The 14,401-nt window shown below is 42.6% G+C and overlaps 1 protein-coding gene across 3 annotated transcripts in view; it reads right to left on the bottom strand.

The window, feature by feature from the left end:
* The window catches only part of cpne2 (copine II), a 42,497-nt gene extending 31,954 nt beyond the window's left edge, over positions 1-10,543 (bottom strand). For 2 of the 3 annotated variants that reach the window (XR_003461315.1, XM_027272567.1), the window contains exons 1-2: positions 10,261-10,543; positions 6,849-7,049 (exon numbers count right to left, since the gene is read on the bottom strand). Coding sequence is in view for 2 of the 3 variants with exons in the window: in XM_027272567.1 (XP_027128368.1) it covers positions 6,849-7,025 (177 nt within the window). In the remaining variant the exon portion in view is untranslated. Of the gene's footprint in view, positions 1-657; positions 760-6,848; positions 7,050-10,260 lie in introns of those variants that run through there. The other variant, XM_027272568.1, reaches the window with a different exon arrangement.
* Positions 10,544-14,401: the final 3,858 nt, after the last annotated feature.

Here is a 14,401-nt window from a genome sequence, read left to right as displayed (position 1 = left end):
GTTTGGACTTAAATGTTGCTAAATTTAAGTGACCTGATTTGAGTTTGTTCACACACAGAATAAAGCGTAACAGCCCAGAGTTGGGGGTGACTGACCATCCAGACCATAATATCTGAAAAACTAGCAGACTGACTGCCATAACATTGTGTACGGTCATTCATGGTCCCAAGAGGATGAATCCCACTGCAGGCACTCTCCTTTAGCACCATCATGAGGTTCCCATTTGTGATTTAAAGAGAAAAATCTTGAAGTATGGTACAGACACACAGGAAAAAAATGCAGTAATAAGTGTGGTGATCTGACTGTTCATTTAGCATCATCACTTTGTCCAAAACTTCAGCCCAACCACCTGCAAAAACTAACAACCTTCCCATCAGCCTCAGCTGTGCTTTGTGTTTAGTGCTTGTTCTGGATGGAAATAAAAACCACCAGGACACAATTGCTGTCGTTTCCGTTTGTTTATTTAAAAAAAAAAAAGGCTGTTCTTCGGGATTCTAACAAAAAAAGACACATCACAACAAATCAAATCTATTCTTCAAATCATGTTAAATGTGTAAATTAAAAATACTACAAAACATATCAAATAATTGTTAAGCATAATAAAATCATTGCATCATGATGTCAACAGTTAAGCATGACTAAGACATTCTTACTTACATTGAATAATGAACAAAGACGCATGGTAAAGCAATCTAAGGCAGATTTGAAATGTTTGGAGACAAAGAGGGGGAAGACGAGTCCAGGCCTCTATTTATACTGTAGGATGCTTTGAACTACACTGAACTGAAGGTGGATCCCCTTGTGGCGAGGAGGGAAAATGCACTGGAAACCTGCAGAATTAGCAGAAAATGTGTATGCCAACATTCTAATATGAGATGCTTAATAAGGTAAATGTAGGAAATGTTAAAATGCTGGTGCTTAACGTATTAGTATTGGTCCTCTGAGGATTTTAGCATGTTGACATTAGCATGATGTCGCTGAAAACACTGTTGTTAGTCTTGTTTACTAGTGTGTGTTATGTAAAATGCCTTTGAGTGTCTGGAAAATCAAATATTTCATAACGAAAATGTATTATTATTGTTTTGGATTATTTATTTATGAGGAGGGGGAATTTATTGTCATTATCTAAATATCCGTATTCATATATTTGTCACCTGTTGAGTTTGTTTCAATTTGTCTAGTACTTTGGTTTTATGACCAAACACCGGCAAAACTCACGACAGTCCAATAAGCCTTAGCTGTGCTCTGTGTTTTGAATTATCAAATAGCTATAACACATTAAACAAAGACGATAAACTAGTGTGGCTGTTAGATTTTTAAATCTCTCAAAGCTTTTATTCTTTCTTTTATCGAAGGCACTTGGGGGAGGTTTTAAAGTCTTATACAATCTGTCCTGAAGCAGCTGAAAATCTCTGCTTGTTGTTTGACATGACATAAGATACCTTTTACATGCCATCCTGAAAGCTTTTATCAAAAAATATCTTGCATTTCTCTCTGACTGTAAACACTTACTACAAAAGAACAGAGAAGAAGCTGGCTGTAGACACATTTCAAGGGGAAAGGGTTTTTAACCTCTTGCTTGCTTAAAGTGTTACTGCACTTATTCATCTGTCTGGCACATGTAAAGAGAGCAGAGAAGAATGTCGGCACCATTTCTGAAAAACTAATATTACTGGGACTTTGTGGCAGCCTGGCAGGCTGAAGTGCATGTCTTATATTTGTGCTACTGTGGATTTGAACCTGGCTGGCTGGCTGGCTCTGGAAATGAATCACACCCTTGTGGCACTTCATCCTCTTTCTGTCCTTTTCATCTGTCTATCTATCAGATAAGAAACAGCTATTTTCCTCTGGGAGACAAATGAACAGCTGGATGCATGAATAGCTCACTACAGAAGCATAAATATCACATACGCTTCAATAACATTCCACCTGCTGGAGGCCTGCTGGTGTGTGCACACACTTTCCCGTCGTTTAGGTGTTGATTGGCAGTTATTTGGTGTTGGATGGTGCTGCTGGAGAGTTGTTTGACAACTCAAGGTTCTGATAAGGTTTGAAATACAAACGTTCAGAAGCATCATAAACTTGTAAAAGTGAGGTTGTGTCACATGGATGTGATTTTTACCATCTCTGTTTACACGGTTTGTGTCCGAAAGTCACTTTTGTGACCATCTATGGCTTAGAGCGTGCAACGTGCACTTTGTTATGACCCTGGGTTATTCTTGTGTTAATGTGGCAGACCTCTCTTTCTTCCCCTCAGAGTGTGAATGTGTCTGTGGTGGTGATGAAACAGGTGGGGCTCTCTGATTGGTGCGTTTGAGGGATTGCTGCCTCAGGGTTAGACCAATGGATGACAGCGGTGTTTTTGAAGCACAGCTGATGAGGCTGCATTCAGACCAAATCGGGCGTTGCTGTGAATCGCCGCAGGGTTTTTTTTAGTGATGTGTGTGTGTTTATTTGTGATAAATTTAGCCACTATGAAACAACCGAATGCTTGACCACTGCTCTCTCTCTCTCTCAAACCACTACTAAAGGTCACTATTTTACAGCATAGACTGCGAGCCAGACAGACGTAGAAGCTGGGTACATGAATTAAACCAAGCTTAAGAGTGGGAAAGTATCATTGTTTAGTCCATAAACTCCAAACTGGACAGCACCCAGTTACAGTGATACTTCAGATTGGTCAGATTGGCCGCTGCAGCATGATTGTGTGTTGTCAATTTGGATCAACTTCTCCGCCTCTGGTTCCTGCGCCTTTTTCAGCAGACCCAATGCAGTACCCCTGTTCAAGTCAATGGAGAAACCAGGGCCAGGTTTGGTCCTGAGCCAGCAGCGAGTTGTGTGAAAACAAGCCTTTTTGGAAAGTTTGGAAAGTTCTGTGCTATATTTAGACTTTGTCCAAATGTATTGTATAGTGGATTTATCTGAAGTCAGACAAAGCCAGATCAGCAAAATCAAAACAATGAGCTGAAAGGTGCTAAAATGTTCTGCAGAGATGAGGAAGCTGCAGAACTGAGGGATAATCATGAGCTTTATCTTTCATGTTACACATTGTTAACATAAAAATATTGGATTAGTGTTGCTACTAATCCAGTGTTCAACCTTTTGTGTTTATTCAAATTCATCTCTTAAATCATAAAACCAAAAAGTAACCTCAACTCAACTCAAACTTTATTTATAAAGCACATTTAAAAGGTTGACCAAAGTGCTGTACAGGTTAATACATATAATTAACATATAATACCATAATTACAAAAGGTTAAGATAAATGCTAAGATATTTAAACTTGGTTAAAGGCCAGGGAGAAAATGTGTTTTTTTAGGGAGGATTTAAAAACCTCAAATGATCCAGTAGATCAGTTTATTCCAGAGCCTAGGGGCCGCTGCCACAAAGGCTCGGTCACCTTTGGTTTTCAGTTTTGTTTTAGGGGCGACCAGTAGCAGCCGACTCGAGGATCTCAGAGTTCTGGCAGGGGTGTGGATGTGGAGAAGCTCGGTCAAATACTGGGGGGCTGAGCTGTTACGAGCTTTAACAACAAACAGTAAAATTTTGAAATCTATTCTAAAAGCAACCGGGAGCCAATGTAGCGACGCCAGGACAGAGGATAACCTAACAAGGTAGACACTGTGGTGTGCATAACAAAGCACAAATGTCATTAAACACATGATTCATCCCAAAAAACTGATCGTGAAAATGACATTACAAGGCTACATAAGGCTGCACTTTACAGCAGAGCACTGCTGAAGATGTGATTTGGCGTCGGTTCAGTGTGAGAGCTTACTTGCAGTGCCTCAGGCGTATCTCTGTGTCCACGTGTTGAGATTAGTATGAGGATTTGGAGTTCAGAGAGAAAAAGAATCCAAGGCTAACTGGGTGCCACATCATTTACATAGCCGAGATCCATATTTCTGTATGCCTATCATGTTCTTGAAAGCCGCTCTAACACCAGTTTTAGCTGATGTCATTTTTTCCATTATGGTGTCCTTTATTCACTTCTTTTTCTGCCGCTCATTCACGTTCTCACCTCACGTCTTTTAATTTCCCCCTCACCCTCTCATTCCCTCCACCCTCTCTTCTCATCTCCCTCTCTCACACCTCCTCGCTCTCACACTCTTACCCTCTCTTTACCCTCGCTCTCCGATGGACCCAGCTGCTTCTCACACCTCTATCTCACAAGGCAGACAGATAGACAGACAGTGAGACGGAAAGAGACCGAGAAGAGGGTTGGGGGGGGGGGGGGGGGGGGAGGGGCTGGTGACATGAAATGAGAAAGACAATCGGAGGAGAGAGAAAACAAAGCTAACAGTGGGGGATCAGAGAAAGTGAGAAAGCCGGGGTGTGAGAGATACAGAGAGCTGTGGATAATATCCGAGAAAAGGTTTGGGCCTCATTTCGCCTCCTCCATCGTTCCCTCACTCCAGGAGCACTAAGCTTTTGTTTCCCTTCCCGTAACCATAGTAACCGTTGGCAATTTCACATCGGAGCCACATGCCCTGCTGACCGACAGCTAGCTACAACCCGAGGCACTCGCCTACACACACACACACACACACACACACACACACACACACACACACACAAAAACACACTAAAGCCAGCTTGCCCTGTTGACCAGCTGTTCGCTACAAAAAACCCTTGAGGCAGCTGCCTACACACTCCGAAACTACATCACCATGTTCCTCTTCAGCATCTCCAACTTAAGCACTCATGTTTTGCTTTTCCTGCACCATGAAAATACTGTACATCATACGTTCACTTGTTGTGTGTAGAATTAAAGCGAGGTAGAAGAAGCAGAAGTACAACGAAAGCCTCTTTTTAAAATCAAGTCAAGTATCAGTTACATACAATCGATTCTGATTAGAATTTATTTATCCATCTACGTTCCAACCCTCACATGTGGTCAAGAGTTTTTGGTAGTGACCGAAAGAATGAGATGATGGATAGGAGCTGCCAAAAAGAGCTTCCTCTGCTGGTTGGTTGGGCTCAGCCTTAGAGATAGAGTGAGATGCTCAGAAATCTGGGGGGAGCTCAGAGTAGAGCTGCTGCTCCTTCGCATCAAAAGAAGCCAGCTGAGACGTCCTCCGTGCACCTCCCTTTGGATGTGTTCTGCACATATCCAACTGGGAGGAGACCCCGGGGCAGACCCAGAACCTGCTGGAGGCACTATATAGCCCATCTAACCTGAGAAACCTGGTGGAACTTTTTCATAACATAACACAAAAACATGTAAACCCAGTAGTCACCCAAAATAAAAGTACGGACCTGAAAATAAGCCCAATATGTTTCCGTTAAATCCTGATGTGAATGTGTGACGACTCGCATCGGTTGACAGAAAAAATGAATCGCGATTCTTGGCGAATGCGAGAGAAGTAGGATATGTTCTTTTTCGTCTTTTTTTATTAGAAATAGGTTACGTTATCCTAAAAAAAGTCACTGGTTGGTGATTCATTTGTTCAACATCAGGCGTCAAAGTCACGTGACTCACGTCACTACTTAGGTACGGAGCACAGAGCGAGGAAAGACATGGCGACGGTAGAAAATAGCTTGTATAATAATTGTAAAATAGCTATGTAAATATTGCAAGAGACTGCAACATATAGCGGCAACACGAGCAACACGCAGCAGCATATCAGCCGCCAAAGTAACGTTATGCCACCTCGAGAGCACATTACGATAGTTTCTAAAGAAAGGAGATATTTATCATGTATTTTGTTGTTTAAGATGTAAGTTGCACTTTTTATAAGAGAACACAAACTGTTTGAGAGTTTCTGTAAAGAAAGCACCTACAAATAAAAAGATCATTTTATTTGGCCATAATTTGTCTGTAGCTCATTTTGATTTAAAAAAAAATCATGAAAAAATCGTATCGTGAACAAAAAATCGTGACTCGAATCAAGCCGTGAGTTGAGTGTATCATTACATCCCTAGATCAGACCTTTAATCTGCACGAGGTGGCAAAAACAATGGGAAGCAATACAAGCGAGAACATGCAAACACCGCTTTGCTTGCTTTGAGGAAGTGCAACTACTTTCAAACCATAGACCATAATTTAAAATCAAAGTATTTTCAAATGTCTTGGTGGTTTTCACTTTCATCTCTCCTCTGCTTTTCCAAACACGGTCTATGCCGGAGTTTCGTCCAGTCAAAGTTTAGAAGCGCTGAGACAAAGTGGAAGATCGTGTTGATATTTGAGAGGTTAAGATATCCTGTAATGATATCACACCTGACTGTAAGAATGAACACATAAAATATGATGTATGTGAGTGCTCTCTATCGAAGTGACAGTGTTTCTAAAACACTTGTTTTAGCATTTAAGTTTATTGTTGTTACATTAATAACTTTGCAGCCCTACTAGTACCAACACCATGCAACATCCTACTGGGCTCAGCATGCCGGGGCTCATGCCAGATGGTCAGAACATCATGAGTTTGGGTCCACAGCACAGTCACAGACAACAAACGAACCCCCTCCCCCCCACAGTCTTTCCTTTCCTTAGAAGCGCTAGCGTGGTGGATGTGACCTTGAAAGCACTTCTAACACTTATTTAAATCTTCCATGCGCCCTTCAATCTTTTTATTTCTGCCTCCCTTTTATCCTCTTCTCTCCACCTCCCTGGAGTTGAAGCACACACAGCATGCAGAAGCAGCAGAAATGGGTTTGACTCCCCGAACACAAATACATTATCTCACTGTTCAGCTTTTTCTCCCCAATCTGCCATTTTCATCCTCTGCTGACTTCTCTCCATTTTCCACCTGTTTTATAAAGACCAAACATGCCTCTTCTCCTCCACCGCTCTCTCTCTCTCCATCTACCATTTTTTTTCTTCTGCCCCATCATCCCTCCATCCTTACCTCCACCCAGTTTCCATCCACTTCATGGAAGAGAACACAGAACGGGTCCGACTTAGAGGCTACATCTCGGTCCAGCAGGCTGGTCGCGGTCACGGACAGCTCCACCCGAGTGACGCAGTGTTGAGGTGCAACACTGCGTGTCTGGCCCTCAGTGGTCGAGCCTAGAGTGTAGGCCATGGTCTGAGGTCACGACGAAGCACCCTGGTGGACAGAAAACACAGAAAAACACACAGAGTAGTTAGTTTTAGTTTCATACACGCCCACACTCCTTCCCACGCTGTCTGTTTCTTGGCTGAACATGGCTTTTAATTACACATTGGGACAACGTCTTAGTCCTGGTGGCTGCAAGTACAGCGTGGAACACTTCCTCCAGAGAAAAATATAGTTTTTGTTAACTAATATCACAATTAGCCGAGCCAAGCAAGTGCTCTGCACTTTGAGTATGATTTATACATTTTTATTTTTATTCAACCGGGAAGAGTTGCATTCAAGGGAGTCCTGGCCAAGACAGGAGGACGGGACATGAGTAGCAGCACAGTGAGGCTGTACATGACGTAGTGGTGCTTGGAGCATGATTACTGAATGAACATTTCATTACGTTCCACATCTTAGTTTAGTGTGTTTAGCATGCTGATATTTGGTAATAGCACCAATAAAAGTGCAGCTGAGGCTGATAGGAGCATCTCCAGTTTTGTATGTTGTGTCAGTGATGTCACCCACAGATTTGTATGGTGCCTCTAGGCCACCATCATCTTAGTGGACCAGCTTCCAGCTAAAAACGGGCAAAGACATGGATAATGGGTGGAACTGAGGCGAGCTAAACGAAGCCTGGTGTTCTGTAACCACCCCTGGCTGTTTGAGGAACTGCAGGTTTTGGCACTTCCAATTTGGCTTCACTTCACAGCCACTTGGTTATACAAGTGTTGGTTTGGGGCTGCAATTTATTTTCATTAGGAATTAATCTAAAGATGATTTTCTCAATCAGTCGATTGTATTTTCAGAACAGTGAAGATGAAAAGGCCCAATGTGAGAAATATTCAGTTTAATCTTTTTAGACCATGAGATTGCTGCAACTTCTTACCAGGAACAATCGAACGACTTGAATGACTGATCGATTATCAAAATATTTGGCAATTCACTTTCTTTTGACCAACTGATCAATTTTCATTGACCAGTCGTTGCAGCTCTATATTGGACATTAAAAAAATTGTGAGACCGACTCAGGCACTTCTGATGAACTATGAGAGTGTCTCTAATTCTCCTCGGCCAAGCGTCAATAAATAATACAGCATAAGACATCAGAGGCTGCTGAACACTTTCTTCTTTCCTGATTCCTTCATTGACCTTTGACTTCAGCAATTTCTCCACAACAATACTAAATTGCAGTTGTGAAGAGTTTGACCTAAAATATCAATCCATAATATAATAATATGTATAATATAATATAGTCCCACTCCATCCAGTAGATGCTGTATAACTCAGAACTGGTACAAGAGCAGTCATGAAATCAGTAGACGTCATCCTCCATAAAAATATATTTATAACCTGTGGTCAGGAAGTGTCTTTGCTCAACATCAGCTCAAGTGTCAACAAGTGACGTAAAGAACAATGCATGAGCGACTACATCACCTAAAACACTGTGAAAGGAACTGTACTGTAGGTTGTTGTCAACATGTTAATGTTTATGTGCTAAAGGTGTAACAACAAAGAAGCAAACAGGTGCAGAAGGAGGTACGAGTACAAACTAGATAGTATTTCACACATGCGGTGATATCTTTTCTTATTATTTATCTATGTGGTGTAGGTGTATGTAAAGGTATGTGCAGCACAACCTGCAGCAAATGTTGTTGTGTAATATTCTATCCTGTAGGGATGCAACGATTATAGATTTGGAAGGAGAAAAAAAAAATGCATCAATTTATTTTTTTAACAACATCACAGATGATGTACGATTTGTTTTTTTTTTTAGTAAAAGCAAAATTGAGAACATCTCTCATGCAGGTGTTTTAATCTCTTGAGGGGATTACATGCTGCTTTGGCGAGCTTTACATTCATAAACAGTGCAGTTCTTTTCCTGCTTTACTTGTTTGACAGTGACTGCTGAATCGTGACGTTCCTATCGATAAATCACCGGTGGATTTTAGGCATAAAGTGTTAATTAGACTAATGATACTGTTTTACTGAGGAAGAATTAAACACACACACACACACATACACTGAGGATGTGAGGCCTTGACATCGCAGGATGACCCCCGTACAGGTCATACCTGCCCTCTGGAAGCCCCAACGATATCCAGTATTAAGAATTACATAGACCACACACACACACACACACACACACACACACACACACACACACACACATATATATATATATCATGAAAAAATAAATCTGTCTGAACAAATCCTCACTAATAACTTGCTGGAAATAATTTCAGAAAAAAAGGACAAACAAACACAACACCTTGCGTCCATGAAGGTGGTTTTGTTCTCAGAGCGGCAAGCTAAAAGGATGCTGTCTGTTGCTAAGATACTGATGTGTCATAACCAGCGTGCCGCTCTGTTCTGCTCCTGTGATGTCACACACACACACACACACACACACACACACACACACACACACACACGGTAGTGGTGATGTACTGAAAATACCAGTGTAATATTTTCATTCATTTACTCAGTCATTCACGGCTGATGAAAAGCTTGTTTTGACTCGGCTGAAAACACTTTCATTGTTCACAGATGATGAATGGAGGACACAAATAATGATCACACCGCCTTTAAAAAAAAAAAAAATCAAAGGCAGACACTACTTACACACTTCATACGTGATGTTACAAAGCATTAGATGCAGGCGTTCCTGTACAATATTGCCAAGAATTATTATCAGAGCTGATTTCAGGAGAGGAAAAAAAACTATTTTCCTATTTCTGGTAAAAAAAAAATATATTTTTCCATCATGTGTTTTAGTTTGATCAGGTAGAAACAAAACCAACTTTCACACCTGGAGGCATGAAAAACATGATTTAATGTCTAATCCACCTGCTTTGCCATCTCACTCAACAACCTGAGGAGCAGCTCAGACTGTGCAGAAAGGATTACACCAAAACATGGTCCAGGTCTCCACCCTGGTGAAGACACCTGAGCCCCTGTGTGCACGAGGGCAGGTGAGGAGTGACACTTTATAAGTGTGAATATAAGAAATGCATCAAACAGCAACAAGTCTCCGCTTCATGCATGTTCACTCTGCATGCACCGCATCCTTTCTGCGTGTTTAACCTCTCTAACCCGCACTGACCACTGACAGCTGAGCATCATCTCCACTTGATGATGCGTTCGCTGTCCTCTCAATGCAATCACCACACAGCTGCAGATCAGTCTCCACTGATGATGAAAACAATGTGACACTCACCTCAGCGAATTCAGTAAAATCACGGACAACTTCTTCCTCTCCGCTTCTCCACTTGACAGTTTGTTGGATGAAGTGAGGAGAAATAAATCCCGCGCAGTTTCTTTTATTTTGTTGTTGTTGTTGTTGTTTTATTTTTCCTACAGAGTGAAAACTGAAGTTGACATTTTGATCCGGAGTCTCTCGAGAGGCGCGACACTGTAATTCATCCTCGTGCACACACCGGGACTGGTTTCTCCATCTGGTGACGCGCGGAGCTCACAATGAAGCGCGCGGAATTTACCTGCAAACGGATGTGCCGGCGAGTTCACCTACAAAATAAAAGCATTGCTGTCAGGCAGCGCAAGGCGCTTCCGTTTGTGTTCATGCTCTAACATTGATTGACACATCTTTTTAATCTTTTTAATTTTACTTCTTACATTTTAAAAATATATTTTAATCTGCTGCACCATCTTCTTTTATTTATTTATATATTTATATATCTTAACCTTTATTTTTGGCTATCTGTATATTTTATTATGTTTTATTTATATATATTTTTTTATTTAACTATTTATACAGTTTAATTTGTTTTATTTATTTATTTATTTTTCTTAAATTCATTATTAACCTGCCTTCCTCAGTTTATGTTGTGCTTTCATTTATAATGAGGAAAAGTGCTGCACAAATAAAGTCTGATTCATTCATATATTGTGTTTTTGTTATTATTATTCATTACACACATAAGCCAGAAATACACACACATGCACAAGCACCTTTATTTTTGGCTATCTGTATATTTTAATATGCTTTATATATATCAACCTTATTTTTGGGCTTCGGGTTATATGTAATCGATTATTATATATTATAGATATGTATCTATATATAATATATATATACAATAGAGAATATAGTATATCGATAGTAATATATATATAGATCAGTATATAAAAGGTTTAACTGGAATAAATGAGTTACAAATTATAGTTATATAATTGAACTATTTATACCGTTTAATGTAATTTTTATTATTTATGTAGGTGTCTGAGGATGGATTGCTCGGCAGGGAGAAGGAGGGGGGGGTGGGGGGAGGAAAGCATCAAATAAACGTCGACGGAGGGAGTGACGGAGGAAGCGGGAGAGGGTGGGGGAGAGAGGATGCAGAGGAGAGAGATGAAGAGAGGAGAGAGAGAGAGAGAGAGAGAGAGGAGAGATGAGAGCAGGAGTGTTCAGGAAAAGACACAAGAGGGAAAGAAGAATATAAGAAAAAGGAGGAGGGGAAAGAGTAAACAGGCCAGGGGGCATGGGGCCGCGCCTCGCGGGGGGTGGGGGGGAGGGCAGCACAACCCAACGGGGTGGCGGCCCATGCCACAGAACAACACGGAAACAGGGAGAGACAACAACAAAGGAGGGCTAGGGGGGTAAAGGGCAGGGCGAGGGGGGAGGCTGGGGCGCGGATAGAGGGAGACGCGCAGGCTGCGGGTTCGGGGTGCTGAGTGTCATGACCACAGAAGCCCAGAAACGACACAATCCACAGACAGACAGACACAGCCAACAACGGGGCTGGGTGCGTACCTGAGGGGGGGGCGAGCGGGAGAGTGGGAGGTGAGGCGCGGAGTGTATGATATTGATGCGAGGCGGGAGGAGAGCAGCAGTATGAGAGCAGCTAGAGCCGAAGAGCACACCAAGAGGTAGAGAGGAGACGGCGAGAGTCGGGAGAGGAGAGAGAGGAGGAGAGATAGAGATGGAACGAGCGGGTCAGTTGGTAGCCGGGAGGGTGTGGGGGGGGTTGGTATGCAGGGGGCAGTGGGTTTGGCTCTGAAAGGAAACGAAGTGGAAGCATAGGGTGTTGGGGCGGTTGTTGGGGGGGGGGGGCGGGGTGGTGGGGGGTGTGTGCGGGGGTGTTTTGTGAGAAGTGAACAAACGAAACAAAATAAAGCAGACCATACTAAACATTGTGAGTGATGATTGGAGTGATGTACGGGAGTAGGGGGGGTCGATGGCGTGGGTGGGGTGGGGCGGTGTTTCGATCGCTCGAGAGCGGAGCGATGGGCGAGAGGGCGATAGAGAGCTCCGAGAGAGAGAGAGATGAGAGAGAGTACGAGAGAGAGAGTGAGGAGAGAGGAGAGAGCGAGTAGGAGACTCGAGAGAGCGAAGCAGCAAGAAACAACGAACAATAAGAAAGAAAATAAAAAGGTAGGAGGTGTGAAGGGAAGAGCAACATGCAGGGGACAGGGACCGAGCCCACGTGGCGGGGGGATGGGTGTAGCACCAAGCAGCAAGTGGCCAATGGAAGGGGGGAGGGAGCAGAAAGACAAAGACATCAGGAACAAGCAACAGCACAGCGTGACGGAGGGGGGGGGGAGTGGGGTATTCAGGAGCAGAGAAGAGCAGAGCATCGCAAGATTACGGAGATTAGAGAGGAGAATGATAGAGATGAGGAGAGAGATAGAGATCGAATATAGAGTATAGAGGCTGAGAGTGAGTAATATATGGTATAGAGTGGAGATGAGAGGGAGAGGTGAGATTTTAGTATGGGTGTAGATCTTATGGGTGATGAACTATGGATACAGTGCAGGGTTTGAATGGGGTAGGGATGGTCTGTGGGTGAGGAGATTGCATGGAGATATGAGGGGGGGGGTTGGTTGGGGGTGTTTGTGGGGTGTGTGGTTTGTTTGGCCTGAGGAACAAGTATAGGAACATAGCACAATAACAGTATGCCTGACTGACGGATCTGACCTGAGTCATATTACTCTGCCCTATTAGGGGGTGGTGGGCGACCGAGGATCGATAGAGAGAGAGATGAGAGATAGATGGATAGAGAGAGTCGGCGAGAGAGATGCTGAGAGTATAGATCGATAGAGGATAGATCGGTAGAGGAGAGAGCGATGAGCTCTAGATCGAAACCTCAAACGCCACCCTAACTAAAGAAAATAAATAAATCTTCTATCGTATTTATTCGAGCCCATGCATTGGCTGAGGCGCCCGCCTGGGTGGTTGATGGGTATCAGAACCCAAGGTTAAGGGTTGAGCCGCCAAAATACACCAACACATGGCACCAGCCCACACAGGCTTGGGATGGGTGGTAGTTTCTCCTGGCCTGGATCCTATCATTGCATATTCAGAGTATATAGCTCTTCCCCTCCGCCTCTCTCCTCTACCCCCCATTCCTCCCCTATCACCCCTCCTCCCCCTCCCCTCCAAATAAATAAAAAAATCCCCTCCTCTCTCTCTCCTCCCCCCCTCTCCCTCTCTCACCCTCTCTTCTCCCTCCCTTTCCGCCCCTTCCTTCCTCCCCCCTCCTCTTTCTCCCCACCTCCTCCCTCTACCTTTCTTCCTGTCCTCCCTTTTTCTCTCTCCCTCCTTCCTCTTCCTTCCCCACCTTCTTCTTCTTTTTCTCTCTCATTTCTTCTCTCCCCTCCTCCCGCTTTCTCTTCCGCTCCTCGCCCTCCCCCCATGTCCGTTTCTTCCTTCGTCTCTATAATCAGGATCTAGATCTCCTCTATTTATATCATATATAATTACGTTAACAGGTTACATATTTATTTATATTCTTTTCTAACTATTTATACATTTGAATGTTATTATCTGTATTTTCTGTTTTATGTTTTAGTATGCTTTCATTTATATTGCGGTGGATTGTTTTGTTGAAAAGCACAACATATAAACTTTGCTGAATTTTGCGTGATTCATTCCTATATTGTGTTTTTTGTGTTTATGGTTAGTAGGCGCTAGCATGGCGATATCGATCGATGAGTAGCTTAGATCGAAGAGAGCCAGGATGCCTCGAGCGAGAGATCGATAGCTAGAGACACACATAAAATACACTAATTAAAAGATAACAATAAAATCTGTTATTAAGTTTAAGTATTTTTAATGACGTGAGAACCTGCATGTTCTTGGCGCCCACCAAACCCAACTTACGGGTTGAGCCAGAACCGAAAAACTAACAACCCTGCACAAAGCACCACAACTTGACTGATATTGGGTAGTTGTTCCGATCATCTCAATCATATTCATATATTATCTATGCCTATAATACTGTAAGAGAATAGTTACATTATTTTTTATCGTTTTATGTTATTATACTATAATACAGTATATTGATTTATTGATTTATTTATGTATTAACTATTATAAGTTTACTGTTTTATTTATTTCT

This window comes from Larimichthys crocea, chromosome XXI (assembly GCF_000972845.2).
Source record: "Larimichthys crocea isolate SSNF chromosome XXI, L_crocea_2.0, whole genome shotgun sequence".
Taxonomy (NCBI): domain Eukaryota; kingdom Metazoa; phylum Chordata; class Actinopteri; family Sciaenidae; genus Larimichthys; species Larimichthys crocea.
Note: the sequence above shows the minus strand (reverse complement) of the source record. Positions and strands in the feature narration are given on the sequence as shown.